Below are 18965 nucleotides of genomic sequence, written 5' to 3'. Positions count from 1 at the left end.
TGAGAACAATAAACAAACTAAACCGTCTGGGTTTGATCAAAAACACAAACAAAATCATCAAATGTTCACCTCAGTACTTGTAATACCTCTTGATTAACGGTTTGCTTCCTCTCTGAAAGCGAACGGAGCCACAAAGAAAGTCTTTTCAGGCTATTGACTGAGATGGGACTCTGGTAAAGGGCTCAGTCGCGGATGCTGGATCACAAAGGTGACATGCAATAATCATTTTTGACATTCAGCAAATCCGAGCCAGCTAAACTGCTTCATGATTAATCCGAGCTGCTCAGGAAAGTGTGTGTGCGAGTGTGTATCTCCAGCAGGTGGAGGTGACACGAGCCACGGGGCGCCATCTGCTGGCCAAGCGTCTACTGGGGGATTTTAAAGAGACGAAAATGCTGTCTTTTACACACACTCATGTCTACTGTCTTCTGTGGGACATAAAAGAAGATATTTTGACGGATGTTCAAGCCAATCTTTTCCATACAACGAAAGCGTATAGTGATCAGGAGCTTTCAAGATCCAAAAATAAGCATAAAACAAGTCAAGTTATTTCTATAGCACATTTAAAATCAACAGAGTTGCACCAAAGTGCTGTACAATAAAACATTGAGCATAACAGTCCAAACGACTCGTACACAAGTCTCCAGAAGTCATGTGACAGATTTGCATGAGAAATTGAAGTCCTTTACTTCGAAAGTCTGGTATCTCAATTGAACCGTTGCATACTTTTGACGCATGGAAATTAGCGTCCAACTTAGAGCGCCAACGTATTTAATTATGACAATATTTGTATGATTATTTGCCAAAGCTTATAACTTTGCACGTCAACATATTTAGTGTAGCTGTACTTTATTGTCCAGCCTTGGCTAAAAATTGGTCTTTGGCGTCGCTATCCATACAACAATGTCAACACAATCAAATAAATTAAAATCATATGACAAATCATAACAAATTAATTCCTTAAAACTCATCTTTAATCACCAAAATTACATATTTGAAAAAAAATGTCTTCATGCCTTAAAATATCTTGAACGTAACTCGACACCATTGCCTCATTTAGGATTCGCGGTTCTATGAATATGCAAATGAGCCCCGCCTCCACTCACTCACTCACTCACTCAGAGATGCACTGGTTGACGATCACACGTTGATCTGATTGGTTACAAGGTAGTGTGTGACGTCAGAAACACCAGCGATTTCAAACCGTGTTTTTGAGACTGTCTTTGGTTCACTGCAGTTTTAAGCAGAAAATACTCAGCAATGCTGTCGACTTATGAACTTACACATGGTGTGTCTTAAAGCAGATTAATAACACCACATAGACATATAAACAATATTAAAAACTAGATTTTCACCACAAGGGGAACTGTGTCGAAACACTGTGAGTGAGTGGAGGCGGGGCTAATTAGCATATTCATAGAACAGTGTATACTAAATGAGGCAGGGTGTCGACTTACATTCAAGCTATTTAAGGCATACATTTTTTTTTTAAGGATTTTTTTTTAAAATATGTAATTTTTGTGATCAATGATTATCTAAGCCGGGGACTTTAATTAATGAAAAATTTTGGAATATTTTTGAACAAATCGCAAGTGGCATTTTAAGCCACTTGTCGCCACCTAGTGGCGTAACGATGTAATTGATACAATCGTTATTTGAAGCGCCAAGTTGCGTTCAGCGGGTCAGCGCAGATCCGAATGTTCTGGTGAGATTCTGTCAAAGGTTTAACGGACAAATCATTGGCATTTAGTACGTGGAGTTTGAATGGAGATTGCGATCTTTTAACGATTAATCGTTCAGACAACTTTTCCTGTGCTTTTTTGTCGTTTCCGGGGCTTGATGTGGCCTAGTCACAGTTCTGGGAAAAGAGCAGCATGAACATGCGTAGAAACGTCTCCTTTGGTGCTCTACGAAAGAACGTCACGAGGGCGCGTAAACGATGACGGGATTTATTTTCTCTTTAACAACTAACCTGAAAGCACCTTGGTGTGGGTGATTAAATATAATCGTCAATTAAGATTTGTTAGATAGATGAATAATTAGATCTGATAACTTTATCACCTCGAGATTTACTTTAGCGATGGAGCTGTGTTTGGGAGGTTAGACCTGTACAAGCCAGGTAATGAGGGACATTCGGGGGCCTTTTAGCTGATAACTTTAAAGAGACAAGGCGAAGGGGGGGCTCTCTCCCTCGGGGGACTGAAATCTCTCACTTGGAAGCTTCAAAGGAAAAATAAATTATTGAAATCGCTCTCGTCACTTTCTGCCCGAGTCAATCAAAGCGGAGGGGATCTGGCAAGGGCGCGGACTGCATGCGGACACTTAAGGAGATTGCTAAATGCTACAGCGTCCCGTGGCACGCCGCCGTTTCCTGAAATATCACGGCGGAGCGAGCATCGCTCTGAGGAACGACAACAAGTAAGCCTTTGGCGGGATTCCTAATATGTGAAGGAACCATCACAAACCCAGTCTGGAGTCGCACGGGTATATCTGTGGCAATAACAACTATACATTGTATGGGTCAAAATTATCATTTTTCTTTTATGCCAAAAATCATCAGGATATTAAGATCATGTTCCATGAAGATTTTTAGTAAATGTCCTACCGTAAATATATAAAACATGTATTTTTGTGAGTGAATGCAGCACAATCGTGAACATAAATGCACAACTTTAAAGTCAAGTCAAGTAATCTACATTTATATAGTGCTTTTAACAATGTAGATTGTTTCAAAGCTGCTGTACAGAGATAAACGTATAATTTAAGGGAACACTACTTTTTCACTACTACTCAGGTGAGTACCAGGAGATGGTGTTTGGTACTCACCATATGTAGCGTGGCCACAGCTGTCAATCATGACGTCACATTCCCGTTTTTTTTATAGCATAAAAATAACGAACTAAAACCAAACTTATAAAAAAAACAAAAAAAAACGAACACTTAAATTTACATCAGCGTGAAAAAAAAACGACCTAAAATGATAGAAAACACCTTTGGAAAAAAAATATTTTAAATGTTATGTGATTGTTTAGATTTATTTATTTGTTTAATATAATTAAATATAATTAATCCTTAAAGATATTAAAGAGAAGTTAATTTTCTCTTTTTATTTTGTTGTTTGATCAATATTAAGTGTACAGAAGGCATTGGGTTTATTACGCACTGTCACTTTAAGACCGAGTGTGCAGATCGGATGCACTGTACGTTCTGTAGAGACATAACCGACTGTGTTTACGTGAATACTCTCCAAAACGGACATTTAGGCATACTGTTGTGTGTATTTGTCCATTCAGACGCGAAAGAGAGCTCAATTCAGTCCTTGCGCGCTGCATGCTTCGGGTCGTGTGTTAAAGGAGTTAAAGGAGATTTTCTCAATGTTTAGATTTTTTTGCTCCCTCAGATTCCAGATTTTCAATAGTTGTGTCTCGACCAAATATTGTCCTATCCTAACAAACCACACATCAATGGAAATATTATTTATTCAGCTTTCATATGATTTATAAATCTCAATTTCAAGAAATGTACCCGTATGACTGGTTTTGTGGTCCAGGCCCAGGGTCACATATAGCAATGGCGACGGGAAGTCATTGTAACTGTAAATGGAGGAATAAGCCGAGGCTGTGTGATTGGGCAGTGGTGGTGTGTGTGAGCAGGAACACGCAGTGGTGGTGTGTGTGAGCAGGAACACGCAGTGGGACGGCCGGCTGTGTGATTGGGCAGTGGTGTGTGTGTGAGCAGGAACACGCAGTGGGACGGCCGGCTGTGTGATTGGGCAGTGGTGGTGTGTGTGAGCAGGAACACGCAGTGGGACGGCAGCGTTGTGCAGATTGCGGTGTACAGTTTCGACAGGGGGTATTTCGGTCTGGGCGACGCGGCGCTGGACGCTGGAGGTTTTCAGGGGGAGAGAGGTTCAGATTGGGTGTTGTGTGGTCAGACGGAGGCGCACCCAGGCCGATCCGACTGTTTTTAGAGCTGGTGTGGAGCATTGTGGGAAAGCGGACCCCGTCTGACGCCTCGGCCCAGAGTCAAGGATACGGACTAATAAGCGGGTTGATGTAATGCGGATACATACCAATCAAGTCACACTGTACTAAACTGTTTCTTATATAGTGAGGATGGAGACTGTGTGTGTGTGTGTGTGTGTGTGTGTTTGTGTGTGTGTGTGAGAGAGTATGTGTGTGTGAGTCTGTGAGAGAATATGTGTGTGAAATTGTGTATGTGTGTGTGTGTGTGTGTGAGAGAGTGTGTGTGAGTGCATATGTGGCTGTGAGAGAGTGTATGTGTGTGTGTGTGTGTGTGAGAGAGATTGTGTGTGTGAGTCTGTGAGAGAATATGTGAGTGAAATTGTGTATGTGTGTGTGGGGGTAGAAGTGTGTAAGAGTGTGTGTAAGTGTGTGAGGTGTTTGTGCGTGCTAGTGTGCATGTAATTGTGCGTGCATGAGAGTTTGGATGTCTGCGTGAGCGAGTATGAGTGTGTGCGCGTGCATGAGTTATATGTGTGTATGTGTGGGAGAGGTGTGCTTGTGAGGTGTGTGTGTATGCAAGGTGTGTGTGTGTGTGTGAGTGAGTTGTGTGTGCGTGAGTGTGTGTGCACATGTGAAGTGTATATTCGTGTGTGTGTGTGTGTGTGTGTGTGTGTGTGTGTGGGTGTGGGTGAGTTGTGTGTGCGTGAGTGTGTGTGCACCTGTGAAGTGTATGTCCGTGTGTGTGTGTGTGTGTGTGTGTATGAGCGTGTGTGAGTTTTGTGTGCGCGTGTGAGGTGTGTATGTGTGTGTGTGTGTGAGGTGTATGTGTGTGCGTGAATGTGTTCGTGTGTGTGTGTGTGTGTGAGTTGTGTGTGCGTGTGTGAGGTGTGTGTTTGTGTGTGTGTGTGTGTGAATGTGAGGTGTATGTGCGTGCGTGAATGTGTGTGTGTGTGCGTGTACCCATAAGCTAATTGTGTAAATGTAAAGCCACTGGACTTTCTGCACACACACACACACACACACACACACACATACACACACAAAAACAAGCCCCCAGCTTTATTACCACAGGCCAGATTTATTCACAGCCCTTTTTTCTTTTTGATTAAAAACGTCTCCTCCACATGTTGATTTATGAGCACAAGCGCGAGCGCGAGGGAGGCGGTGAGGATGACATCATGCAGTTGGCAACCTCTCGCAGAGGTGACATCCACTCGCCTTGTGTCTGTGTCGAAACAGCAGCCAGTGTGTGTGTGTTCAGCCGAACGACAAAACCACCTCAGGTGGGCCGCGCATCTCCCTACACAGGGGCTTACGAGAACAAAAATCATTTAAAGTCAATACGCAACCCAATTTATGTCCGTAATTGATGCATTTTAGAGTGAAATGAGATATTAACGAGAAAAACAGTAAAGAAATGGATTAATATATCAGTGTTACTAGCAATGCTACTAGCTTAACTACGCTGTAAGTGTTGAAGTTGCAAATAAAACATTATTTCAATTGATCTACTTCAAATTTGTGTTTAATTTGATGTTACTTGCCATTTTTACTAGCAATTTTTTTCAGTGTACATATACAAGCAATGTATTCTCAATTAGAAGTGGTGTATCATGAAAACACGCCGTTTTTAACTCACGTTGTATTGTACACGTAGCTTTAGCATCATGCTAGCTGATGCAACAATCAAAACCGCTATCGTAAACTCTCATTAAGAAATCCAATTAATTTGAGTGAATCACAAAAATAGTTGATGTAATTGGTTAAAATAAACTTCCTATTTTTGTAACATTGTGCAAATGTCGCTAACTCTTAAATTTTAGCATTTAAGTGCCAACTCCTTACCAAAATAAGTAGCTTGACAGTTTCGAAGCTCTCATACGAAGCATTAGGCGGTCTAATAGTGAATAGCTAAAACAGTTCATTTAAACAAATCAGTTATTTTTATTGTAACTTAAAGTGCTAACTGCTAACTTATAGCATGTCAATGCTAATGTCTTTTCCAAAATAGCATCTTACCTCTAAGCGTACCAACTTTCAATTAGCAGTAAACTTCACAAATGAGTTTCAAAGCTTCTCCAACACTGAAAATGACACGAGAACAACAACAAAATGTCCCCCGTTCAGCCGGCTGTGCTGCACGACAACCTGTCAAGACAGTAATTAGCGATCAGAGCCTGTGAGAGCACAGCAGACGGCGTCGCAGCCAATCAGACAGCGCCGTGCCGAGGGTTTGGGTGGCTGGGGGGTTTGAGGGGGGATGGAGTGATTAGTGCTCTGGGACCATGTGCACTGCCTAGTAAACATCTGAATCACACACACAGACTCAAGACAAACACCAGGAGCAATTTGGAGGGTGTCACCATTAAAAAAAACAAAGACTGATAGTGAGTGATTACTTCCCCTACGATTATAGGAAGAAAGGCATTGCATATTAATAAGAAAAAGAAAAAACACACACAAATGTGGTCTCGTTAATGTCTCAATTGTTTCTCCTAGACTACACTGAGCATAAGCGGATGACAAACGGAGGCTAAAGAACAGATCTCAACAACGTCTCAAACCGTGAACACATTCTTCCGAAAATTCACTATTAAAGGCCCCCTGAAATCCCAAATTTAAGTTTTTTAGCTATGTTAAGGTTGTGAATAAGCTGGTGTGTTTCAAAACAACAACAAAATTCACATTTAGGAGATATAAGCATTCAAAACTTACAGTGTCTCACTTCTGCTAAAATGGATCATCGCGGACTTCAGCTTTTCATCACATAATAATAATAATAATTCATTACATTTATATAGCGCTTTTCTGGACACTCAAAGCGCTTTACATAGAAGGGGGGAATCTCCTCAGCCACCACCATCTTCTGTCCAATCAAATGCTCTCTAGAATCTAAAGCTCCGCCCCTTATGCTATAAACAAACACCACTTGGCCAAAGCGACCGCTGACACGTTACGGAGCAATACGTGTTGGAGATGTGTGTTCGGTTGCTTAAGCGCTCGAGTTTTATTCAGTTTTCCAACTGTACGTTGGTTAAGAATGAAATGGCTAGAGTTTATTCACATCTCTACTATTGAATCCAACGTATCATCAGCGCTCGGATTCACTTCCATGGTGCTGTCAAGTTCGACTCAGTCTGTGAGGGAAACTAAACGCTATTGGCTATTTGAAAAGGGGGAGGAGCCATTCAATATGTCCCGCCTTAGCTTCCTGTTTCAGTGGAAATTACGTCAACGCATCAAACAAAGCTGCGCGTTCCAAGGAACTCTACTTTAATTAAAATTTTTAGCTCAAATACTCGTTTTCGCATCCCAACATTGCATGTCCGATTGTATTAAAACTATGTCTTAACTAATTTTCGAGAAAATACATTCTGTCAAACCGTTTTTGAATGCAGAAATGCATCTGAAGTAAACGTCTCCTTTGAAATGTGAATCTGAATCCAGAATAATCTCACACGTACAAGCAGCCTGCCGACTTGTAATAGTTTTCTCACCCTCATCGCATACTAAGTAAAGGCATCAGATTTATGTTGCCTTCTCTTCTGGGCCACCCTACAAAACCAACATATAGGAGAACTGAACAATGTCGGGCACACAAAGACTGTATCTGACAGCGGCCCATTCTCATGTTATCTCTCAGGCGGCGCTTGAATTACACCTATTTTAGGCTTGAAAGCAGTAGGTGGAGGCTTTACCTCCGCTTTCATCCCGCACTCGCCCCTCTTTACTTCACTTGACTCTTTGTTTTGTTTCCCTAATGCGTCTCTAAACCCATCTTAGGGGAGAAATGGTGCAGAACAAATCCTGACTTCGAGCCTTGGAAATTAAAAGACAGCACAGGCCCCGATCCGTCTGATGAAGAGATATGCACAGGAAAAGAGAGACAAAATAATCCGATAAACAGTGATCTCGCGCTTCACGTCTCTACGTGTACGGGGAGATCCTTAAACCCACACAGCGGTTCCTTTTTTATGCTTCTGATGATTATGAAACAGCCTTGAAACTGTAATTGTGCGAAATTGTACACTTTCAACTTTCAGAAAATTGGTCGGTGGGTCGTCTGAACAACTAGATGATTAATTGGCTTGTTTTTGGGTTAGCTAGTTAACCAGTTGATCATTGTTACCCATCCATAATGTTGTGTAAAGCTTGAGTATAGTTTTAACCTTAAAAAAAGTAATAAACATAAGGCCAGAAACTTAATGCAAGTATAATGCTGGCAAAAATAGCCTAATTTCTTAATCAACTTATTGGATGGCTAGTCAACTAGTCATAGTTGTAGTTGACCCAAAATAATCGTTTTGGTTGACCCTCAACCACTGCATCTGCCTATAGTGGGCCCACAATGGTTCTACGTCCATGTTGACCCAAAATGGTCGCCCTCATTCACTGGATCTGCCAATATTGGGCCTACAATGGTACTACGTCAATGTTGACCCAAAATGGTCGCCCTCAACCACTGGATCTGCCAATAGTGGACCTACAATGGTTCTACGTTGATGTTGACCCAAAATGGCTGCCCTCAACCACCGGATCTGCCAATAGTGGGCCTACAATGGTACTACGTCGATGTTGACCCAAAATGGTCGCCCTCAACCACTGGATTTGCCAATAGTGGGCCTACAATGCTTCTACGTTGATGTTGACCCAAAATGACTGCCCTCAACCACTGGATCTGCCAATAGTGGGCCTACAATGGTTCTGCGTCGATGTTGACCCAAAATGGTCGCCCTCAACCCCTGAGTTGACCCAAAATGGTCGCCCTCAACCACTGGATCTGCCAATAGTGGACCTACAATGGTACTACATTGATACATCGAATACATTGATCCAACATTGGCTGCCCTTAGCCAATTACATTGACATTTGCATGGCACTTACTTACTTATAATTCAGGAATATGATGTTGACCTAAAATGGCTGTCCCCTAAACCACTGGATATGCCAATTGTGGCCATGCAATGATACTAAGTCGATGTTGACCCAAAATGGTCGCCCTCAACCACTGAATCTGCCAATAGTGGGCCTACAATGGTGCTATGTCAATGTCGACCCGGCATTGGCTGCCCTCAGCCAATTACATTGACATTTGCATGGCACTTACTCTTAATACTTGGGGGAGAGAAAAATTATATTACTTATAGACTTTTAAGACACCTGAGACTTGACTTTTAAGCTCGAGTTTCATCTTAGTTTGCTTACATAAGGCCAAGGAGCCGGTGAGCAGCGGAGACAGCAGCAGGGCGCTCAGGGAGAGCAGGATGGGCAGGTGGCCGGCTGGCATCATGTCACAGATGACCTTTGACCTGGCTGGAGAGCCGCGGCCCCACAGGCTGGAGACGAGGGGTCGGCACACTGGACGTTTGGCACTCTGGAGGAGACAAAACAGAAGAATCCTGATGAGTATTGGCATTCACTGACTGACAGGCGAGATAAACACCAGTATGTTAACATAGTTTCACCAGTCAACCATCAAAAGTTCATTCACAAGCTTTACCAGAACGTTCACTTTGAGCCTGTTCAGAGACTCCCAATTTCAGTTTTACACAACTCATAATTAGGCAGGCTTTATCACTGGATCTAGTCATTATTTACTTATCCACCAATCTTGTAATTACCAAGCCACTCATCAATATTTCAGACGGCGTCTCTTTGTTTTAGCCAAATTGCGATTAATCCCCCCATCACCACTCTCTTTGCCTCGGGAGTCGAGTTGCGGGTTGCTGTGTCTCTCACACAGACGGGGCGGAAACCCGGCGAATGTGCTTGCACACCATTTAATTAAAGATGGCAAGAACATCAGATGGCAAGATGGCAAGAGACGCGCAAACACGTGTAGTTGCTTTCGGAAGCACTCGCTCACGTCGAGAATGAAAGAGATGTTGACATGAAGCACTGAGACTCTAAAGAGTGACTGTGTCTTCTGCAGACGAACCTCCAGGCCTGTGTGACTCAATAAGGGTGTTCAAACAAGTCGAGTCCAAGCTGCCACTTTTTTAAATTTGTGCCTTCGGGTTCTGGTGGAGTCGAGGAACTGCTAAACGAACCGGCAAATGGCCAATATTAAATGTCTAAAAAAATAACCTAGAAATAATAGCCACCACAACCACTAAATGCTAAAAGTAAATTAATTTTAGATAATAAATGAAAGAATAACTTGAGTAAAGTATTTTTTTTAAAGATTAAATAAAGGGAGTGTTAAATGATGGCAAAAGTAATTGAACTGTAAAAAAAAACAAAAAATAATATCAGTCAATTTTATAAATGGCCAAGACATAAAACACTAAATGCTCAAAGTGAATTTAGGCATCACAACATTATAAATGTACAATATGAACAAAAATTTGTGTTAAGAATTTTAAATAATACTTTTTTTATGTTTAACTGAGTGTCAGATTATGGAAAAGGTAATTTAAAATAAAAATAAGGTACATTTGCAAGCATAATTAAATAAACAATATCAACCAATATGGAAAGATAAATAAAATAAAATAATTAAAAATTAATAAACAATAAATTAAATATGGCCAGAAACCAATATGGACACAGACATGATACAGACACATTGTGCATTCCTAATAAAAATGCATATTAACAATGTTTCATATAATATGGTATAAGATGCAATTATAATAATACTGTTTGAAGTATTATTGCATTAGGCCTATTTGTATACAATATATAAAAAATCTGGATAATAACTGTAAATGTAATGGAACTTCCAAAAAAAAAAAACACACAGAGAAGTCCCAGACATTACATTGCAATGCTTCATCAACACTGAAACCTAAACAGTTAAAATTCACAAAACGCCAAGATCTTGACTGTGGGTGCCGACATAACGCACCACAACAGGAGCCTCTTGTTCCTGTCCCCAGAGGGCACGTGAGACACTTCAAACTTTAATAATAAGTCCTTTGTGTCTTCAAACACAATGACACAGTCATCACATACACACGGCGTGTCAGTCTGCACCGCTATTTGTGCTCTTCTAGTGCAGCGTGTTAAGTTTCCAGAGAGGCTGGAAGTCATAATGCGCGAGTGAGGACCTAGTGACAGCTGGCTTGTCAGCTTGGGGTTTCCTGTCAACCTGCATGGCGACACTTGAAATCCGCCCCACATAAACAATTGAAAGCGTCAGTCGAGGGATTCGATTCTAGAGCGCCGCAACCAGAGGGCCAAAGCAGGCACGGCATACCCAGACAAAGAGGAGGAATATGTCCATGCTGATTTACGACGCTCCCCTACGCTCAAGTCCCACTCCTAAAGTAGCTCCCCATTCGCCATGTCTGGAACGTGAGGTTTTGAAGTTTCATTGCAACAAGAAACAATGCAAAAGAAACAATGGATGCTTATGATCCCTAGGGCTGGGACAATGAATCGATTCATCGTGAATTGAGAAATGTTTCTGGATCGATTCCAGTTTTTTCCGAATGCATCGCAATTCTCTCTCGAATCTGAGTTCAGTGTTTAAATGCCTTACACACACCACTTGAACTGATAAAATAATCATTCATAAAGTCCGAAAAGGCTGAAGTGAATTACAAGGGTGTTTGCAGTGGGCTGTTTACATTAATCTCGCGTCATAAAAGCATTCTGAGGTGCATTCTCAGACGAACACAAGAGCGCTCTTCTTCGTAAACATTTGAGCGTGCGGTTAAAAACTAGCCTAGAGCGCCATCTGCTGTTAAAAACTAGCCTAGAGCGCCATCTACTGTTAAAAACTAGCCTAGAGTGCAATCTGCGGTTAAAGACTAGCCTAGAGCGCCATCTGCTGTTAAAAACTAGCCTAGCGCGTCATCTGCTGTTAAAAACTAGCCTAGAGCGCCATCTGCTGTTAAAAACTAGCCTAGAGCGCCATCTGCTGTTAAAAACTAGCCTAGCGTGCCATCTGCTGTTAAAAACTAGCCTAGCGCGTCATCTGCTGTTAAAAACTAGCCTAGCGTGCCATCTGCTGTTAAAAACTAGCCTAGAGCGCCATCTACTGTTAAAAACTAGCCTAGCGCGCCATCTGCTGTTAAAAACTAGCCTAGAGCGCCATCTACTGTTAAAAACTAGCCTAGCGCGCCATCTGCTGTTAAAAACTAGCCTAGAGCGCCATCTACTGTTAAAAACTAGCCTAGCGCGCCATCTGCTGTTAAAAACTAGCCTAGCGCATCATCTGCTGTTAAAAACTAGCCTAGAGCGCCATCTGCTGTTAAAAACTAGCCTAGAGCGCCATCTGCTGTTAAAAACTAGCCTAGCGTACCATCTGCTGTTAAAAACTACCCTAGAGCACCATCTACTGTTAAAAACTAGCCTAAAACGGCATCTGCTGTTAAAAACTAGCCTAGCGCGTCATCTGCAGTTAAAAACTAGCCTAAAACGCGCATCTAAGAGCGCATCTAAGCTCATAAACGATTCGCTATGCATTCTGAAAAAAATGGAATCGATCCACGAATCGCGATGCATTGATATATTGTCCCAGCCCTAATCGACCCCCTTTATCATTACATGATAAAGCAACCGAGTTAGGATTGCTAATAAATGCGACCATAGTTTTGGTGCAATCTGTTATTCACAACAGAATACAGGCGTTCCTCGCATTGAATGCTCTCGATTCATGTTCCTCACCTTGGCTAGCCCTCAAAGGCTGGGAAAAGAGGCGCATTTCGACCGCACCATCATGCAATATGCACAAGGACCAGTGTGTATGAATTATTGAGCTGTACGGAGAGGAGAATGTTATGGACTTGTTGGGGAACGACACTACACGCACAGCAACACTATGAACTTTTGCGTCATGCCGTTGTGTTTTGGCATGCATTCGCTGACCAAACGGGAATGTGTTGCACGTAAAACTCAAAAACTAGCACTAGTATTTTAATACAAAATAATCCAGGATTTTGCCAATTTGAGCCAAGGAGATGCCTGCAGAAAACAGCATCGCAACCACTGACAGTCGGTCGAGCATTCATGCGTTCTCAGGTCTATCTCCCCATCTTCGCCACTACCTCCGGCCCAATGCCAATATGCTGTATGATTGTTTTTTCTTTTAATGGAGAGCACCAGCAGTCAGATGCAATCAGGGTTGCGCTCATGACTGGCTGGATTCCTAATCCTGCACGTTTCCATGCATTATTAATGCTAATATGTTGGATTACGCACTGAAACTGAGAGATGCGGCAACAGACAGAACAGAAAAGAGAGAGAAAGATTGAAAGGTCTGGCATTTGAAACCATGAAACTGGGGTACGAGAAAAAAAATGCTTGCAGAAATAATAGGCGTGTTAAAATGAAGTGCATCTACATTCCAGCACATAAACACAACATAAAAACATCTTCTAAATGAACGTCGCAAAGAGTCGTAAAACACTTGGACCGTCCAAGTACAACCCTTGGCTGCGGTGCCGCATTAAATGCGTTCGCATTAACGTGAGTGATGATTATGAAATCCGCAGTGCTGTTTATCCTCCCGGGAAACGCTGACGGAGAGACAGAGTTTATGTGTACATGAAGTAGTTCGTCCTGGTTTTTGCAGATTGATGCAAGAATGCAAAAATCTAGTAGTAGGGGCACGTCGACGAATAAACTGGCGCGCAGGCGCTTGGAAAAGAAACAGATGCAGCTGCGTAACGATAGTGTGTGTGTGTGTGTGTGTGTGATTTTTAAAGCTGGATAATCAGAAGAGGAAGCCAGATTGGAGTCCCCAGTGAGTCTGTGTGAGGGAAATGGAAGGAAGAAACCATGGCGAACGTCCAATTAAAACTCCCAATTAAGCGCCCCAGAGAGCGTCCCTCAATATAGAGATCAAACCGCTGATAGCGGCGCAACCAGGCGTGTTGCAAAAGACACCGCGCTACAACTTGTCTGCAACGTTCCCTGTAACCTCTTTAGTCACGTTTGACTCAAAAGGAACAAGATATCTTAGACGACAATATCCGCAAATTTAGAAACCAACGAATGCTGTTAGCATGCCAACAAAGAAAGATTTATTTGACAAAGTTAACGTGCGCATTAGCATAAGTGCATGCATTTGAGGCTAATAAAAGGCTAATTATACTTCTACACTGCCCAAAGTGAAGCGTAGATAACGTACTACAGCTTTTCTCATGCAACCTCTTTGACTAAAAAGAAACAACAGGGAATCCGCAAGCATTCGAAGCCAGCGAATGTTAGTGTGCCCACAAAGAAAGACTTATTTGACAAAGTTAGCATTATAGGCGATTAACACTCTACGCATGCATTCAAAGCTAACAAATGCTAATTACACTTCTGCATTAGGTAAAGAGAAAGTGAAATGATGCACGCTGTGATCATTTTGCACAAAGTAGTAATATGTCATTACGCACCGCCAAGATAAAGTGGAAGGGAAACACAGGCTCCTGATTTTTCTCTAATAAAATGGGCCGGCTGATTATACACGCACTAAAAATGTGATGGTTTAAAACCAGATTCAAGACAAAAGACCTCAGAGGGATCTCATAAAACAATGCCTCGGCCGTTTCTATTTACGAGCGAATGTAATATCCCTTAAAGAGTCCCTTGTAATGGCGCCGTTCCCTCCGTATGCTACAGGCACCGTTTTAAACAGAGGCCCTTCTGAATGGCTCTTGATTCTGTCCAATTATCAAGGACACACACTCCTCCTGCGGTCACACACACTTATGTGTCTGTCCGCCGCAGTAAAGTGAGAGAGTTTGAGCACACACACACATCTGGCTTTCATGTCAGCACCAGATTTGACTGTGTAGTCCAGGTGGCTCGAGTTCGTGTGTGTCTCTCTTTGGTGTCCAAGCTGCCATTTTGAATCGCACACAAAGAAAGGCCAGCGGCAAAAAAAAACACTATCATATTCAGCCAGAGGTGCTTTCACAATCCCACCACCATTTTCTCTTCAGATCTGACCGTATAGTTGAGTAAGCCAAGTTTGCTTAGATCACTGTGTGATATATAATGTCTTATTTCTTTCTTTTGATTTTGCCCCTTTTTACAAGATGTAATATAAGTCTCAAGTGTCTCCAGAATGTGTGTCTGAAGTTTCAGCTCAAAATACACACATATAATTAATTATACCATGTGGTGAAGGCCCATTTTTGAGAGGAAGGAAAAACATGCTGTTTTCGTGCCTGTATCTTTAAATGCAAATGAGCTGCTGAGTCCCCGCCCCCTTTCCAGAAGAGGGCGGAGCCTTTACAGCTCGTCCCTTGGATACTCTGCCAAAAAACTAAAACATCAGTTTTGATTTTCATCTCTATCGTGGCCAGGCTCGCGTGACATTGCAGTTCTTCGTCATCATGAACATTTATTATTTTAATGCCATATCACTCAAACTTATGATATATGTTTTTCTGAGCGCACACACCCGTGAGTATTAATCTAACTTCTTTTTCGTGTCTTATTGCGCTTGAACTATAAAATAAACACAAGGTTATTTAAAAAAACACACAAAGTTCACAAACTCAGTCGGTTATGTCTGTGAATGTAAACATATATATATATTAGGTCTGTGTCTTAAAGTGACAGCAGCGTAATATACAACAACTACTGCTGAATATGCTGTTAATATAAATCTAACAACAAAATCTGCTCTTGGTTGAATAACTTTGGTAGATTTAATAAGAATACATTTCTTACTTGAATGCTGCTGTTAAATGCTCACTCAGGGGCGGAGCTAAGCTAATTAGGGCAGATCCCGTCAACAGTTGTGGGCGGGGCCTGTTCTGATGTGACGTCTCATTGGCTCATTTTGAGACACTTTCATATTTATGGAAAACAGAGGATGATTTTTACCACAGTGGTTGTGTGCACACACTGCGGACACATGATTATGTTCAAAAAGAATATAAAAGTCACTTTTGCATAATCGGTCCCCTTTTAAGGATTAAATTTGACTTGTGACAAGAATAAATAGGACATGTTCTTGACAGATTTTGTGAGATTCATCCTAAAGCCTCGCCATACACAGTGCCAATGTTGAGTAATCATATGCATTTGCATGTATTTGTGGGAGAATTATGTAAATATGTTTTGCCAGTCCTATCCTCTCTCTCTCTCTCTAATGCTCCACACAGATGCATAACAATCACAGCATTATCAGGTGATATGCCTCTCATTTCAAGGCACACACACCTGCCATTGCCGTCATGGCTGCGATCCACAGAGACACGGAGAGAAGACAGCAACGTCTTCTGTGACCAAAGCCTCCTGCCTTTGTGTTTGTTTACAGTGGCAGTGAGATGATCTACGGCTTTCCCCTGCGCTGCAGATGTGCCGTAGAGCCGAGATGAAATGTTTGATGAAAAATAACACACGCAGGAGTCGCACTGTCTCCACTTAAGATGCAGAACAGTGGCGTGGGTAAAAGAAGAGCACCAGGCAGGGGGCTTTTGCCAAGAAAACGTCTATCCTCTCCAAACAGCCGTTACATAATTCTCGAGTCTTGAGTACAAGCAGAACGGAGGGTGTGTATGTGTGCGCATCAGAACAAAGCGAGCGGTGCTTCACGCTGATATGTCATTCTGAGAAAACCAGGTGGCACGTTTGACCTTTGCGCTTTCAGGGAGATAAATCCAAGAGTCCTTTCACTTCTGTGAGAGGAACAGACATGCTGCAATGCAGTCGAACTAGGCACTCGCACGAAGTCAAAGCTTTGAGGATTTCAGTTCTTATATTTCTTAGCTTTGACGTCTACATGCTAGCTGCTAAAGAGGGATAAAATAATCCTTTAGAAGATATTCACATTTAAAAGTGCACATTAGTGAATCAGAGAATTCTCTCTATAGTGATACTGTCCCCTCCCCTCACTACTACCTGCAACCGATTAGCAATAGCAAGTAGCAAGTCGTGTTTCATGAACTAAAACGGCAACCTTCAACGTGAGGATCCAAAATGAGGAAATTTGTCAACACAGCACTTTCAGAGTCCTTAATGTTTGCACAATCCCCCTTAAATGTCCTGATCAGTGTCTTTAATGTTTGCACAATCCCCCTTAATGTTGGCAAAATTCCTCCTTAATGTTGGCAAAATTCCCCCTTAAATGTCCTGATCAGTGTCCTAAATGTTTGCAAAATTCTTCCTTAAATTTCCAGATCAGTGTCCTTAATGTTTGCAAAATTCCTCCTTAATGTTGGCAAAATTCCCCCTTAAATGTCCTGATCAGTGTCCTAAATGTTTGCAAAATTCTTCCTTAAATTTCCAGATCAGTGTCCTTAATGCTTGCAAAATTCCTCCTTAATGTTCGCAAAATCCCCCCTTAAATGTCCTGATCAGTGTCCTAAATGTTTGCAAAATTCTTCCTTAAATTTCCAGATCAGTGTCCTTAATGTTTGCAAAATTCCCCCTTAAATGTCCTGATCAGTGTCCTTAATGTTTGCAAAATTCTTCCTTAAATTTCCAGATCAGTGTCCTAAATGTTTGCACAATCCCCCTTAAATGTCCTGATCAGTGTCCTTAATGTTTGCAAAATTCCCCCTTAAATGTCCTGATCAGTGTCCTTAATGTTTGCAAAATTCCTCCTTAAATTTCCTGATCACTGTTCTTAATGTTTGCAAAATTCCTCCTTAATGTTTACAAAATTCCCCCTTACATTTCCCGATCAGTGTCCTAAATGTTTGCAAAATTCCTCCTTAATGTTTACAAAATTCCCTCTTAAATTTCCTGATCACTGTTCTTAATGTTTGCAAAATTCCCCCTTAAATTTCCTGATCAGTGCACTGCTTCGGAGAGACAACCATAGTTAAGCATTAGGATATTATTAATTTTCAGTGTAGGACATATTGTCTAAAAGACAGGTCATTGAGTCTTTGACATCAGAAAAGGAAATTTAATTACAAACCCGACCTGGCTGTGATCTACATTAGTCCTTGAGAGAAGAATGACGTTAGCTTCTGGATTCTTGCCAAGCCATCAACATGCAATTCTTGCCCTTTAAGACTCGAGTTAGATTTTCAAGGGCCACCCTAGAGGCGGAAATATCGGCGTGTATTCAAATCCGGGACCCCAGTGAGGAATAAAATCACATTAAGCGCAGGTGCCCCCTGGAAATTGAAATACTTTTCTTAGATGGGTAAATAGCAGCTACGCACAGATGCTAAGGGATTGCAGTATGGAAACATTCAAATCAATGTAAGTAAATTGTTATTTGGGAACCTGGCAACCTATGATTCGGCGGCTGCTCAGGAGGATGGGACGGTTTCTTTCAAAGGTGGACAATTATGCTGCCACTCACTGTTATTGGCGGACGGGCGCATTAGCATTTCAGTGCTGTGCATTTACTTAGGCTAGGTGTAACCACACTCGCGCAGGCTAGACGTTAGTGCGTTACGCTGCAGAAAACATCCTGCTCTTGCGGTAGGAACCAATGCATTTCAACATGCATGCATTCTCCTGATGGTGGGATTCAGGCTGTGTTTACACGGAAACGATCTGAAGAGAAAACGCAAAAGTGGCGTTGCGTTATCATTCTTTATTCTGCGTTTAGACGAGCATTATGGGGGGGAAATCTGCGTGCATATGGTGACGCAAAAGTGTGTGAAATTGGATGTAGTGTGCACTCCAGACGGCTAGGTGGCGATGTGAAGCACTGAAAGTGAAAGAGACGCTGACACAGTTTGTCATGTTTAATACGGTAGAGCTGCTGCTTTAACCCTCGCTGCTCTTCGCGTGTGGCTCAGAATTATTATTATTTTTGTCAATGAAATTAATGCTATATTTTAGTTTGAGAATGTTTTGTTATTTTCCTGTACTGGCGCATGCCTGTGACGTAAACGCGTACGCGTCGCCTTCACTGTCTAGCGTTTTTACCGTTTTTACCCTTTAGACGGGAACGCGACGGTGGAGCGTTTTGAAGATTTTCACTCTGGAGGGTGGTTTCACTTTTTTGCGTTTTTAAGCCCCAAAAACGCCGTCGCCGTGTAAACAAAAGGCACATCCGATAAAATATTTGTACGTTTTCACCCGCGAGCGTTCTCGTGTAAACAGGGCCTCAGTGCTTCCTGGGATTTGGGCACTAAACTG

General features: G+C 42.0%; 1 protein-coding gene across 15 annotated transcripts in view; it reads right to left on the bottom strand.

The window, feature by feature from the left end:
• ptprsa (protein tyrosine phosphatase receptor type Sa) overlaps positions 1-18965 on the bottom strand; it is a 234714-nt gene that overhangs the window by 129879 nt on the left and 85870 nt on the right. For all 15 annotated transcript variants that reach the window (XM_079594307.1, XM_079594300.1, XM_079594310.1 and 12 more), the window contains one exon: positions 9171-9339. In XM_079594307.1, coding sequence (XP_079450433.1) covers positions 9171-9255 — 85 coding nt within the window. In that variant the 5' untranslated portion in view covers positions 9256-9339. The remainder of the gene's footprint in view (positions 1-9170; positions 9340-18965) is intronic.

The sequence above is a fragment of the Phoxinus phoxinus genome (genome assembly GCF_949152265.1).
Source record: "Phoxinus phoxinus genome assembly, chromosome: 20".
NCBI classification, from domain to species: Eukaryota; Metazoa; Chordata; class Actinopteri; order Cypriniformes; family Leuciscidae; genus Phoxinus; species Phoxinus phoxinus.
This window is presented reverse-complemented; position numbering and strand designations above follow the sequence as displayed.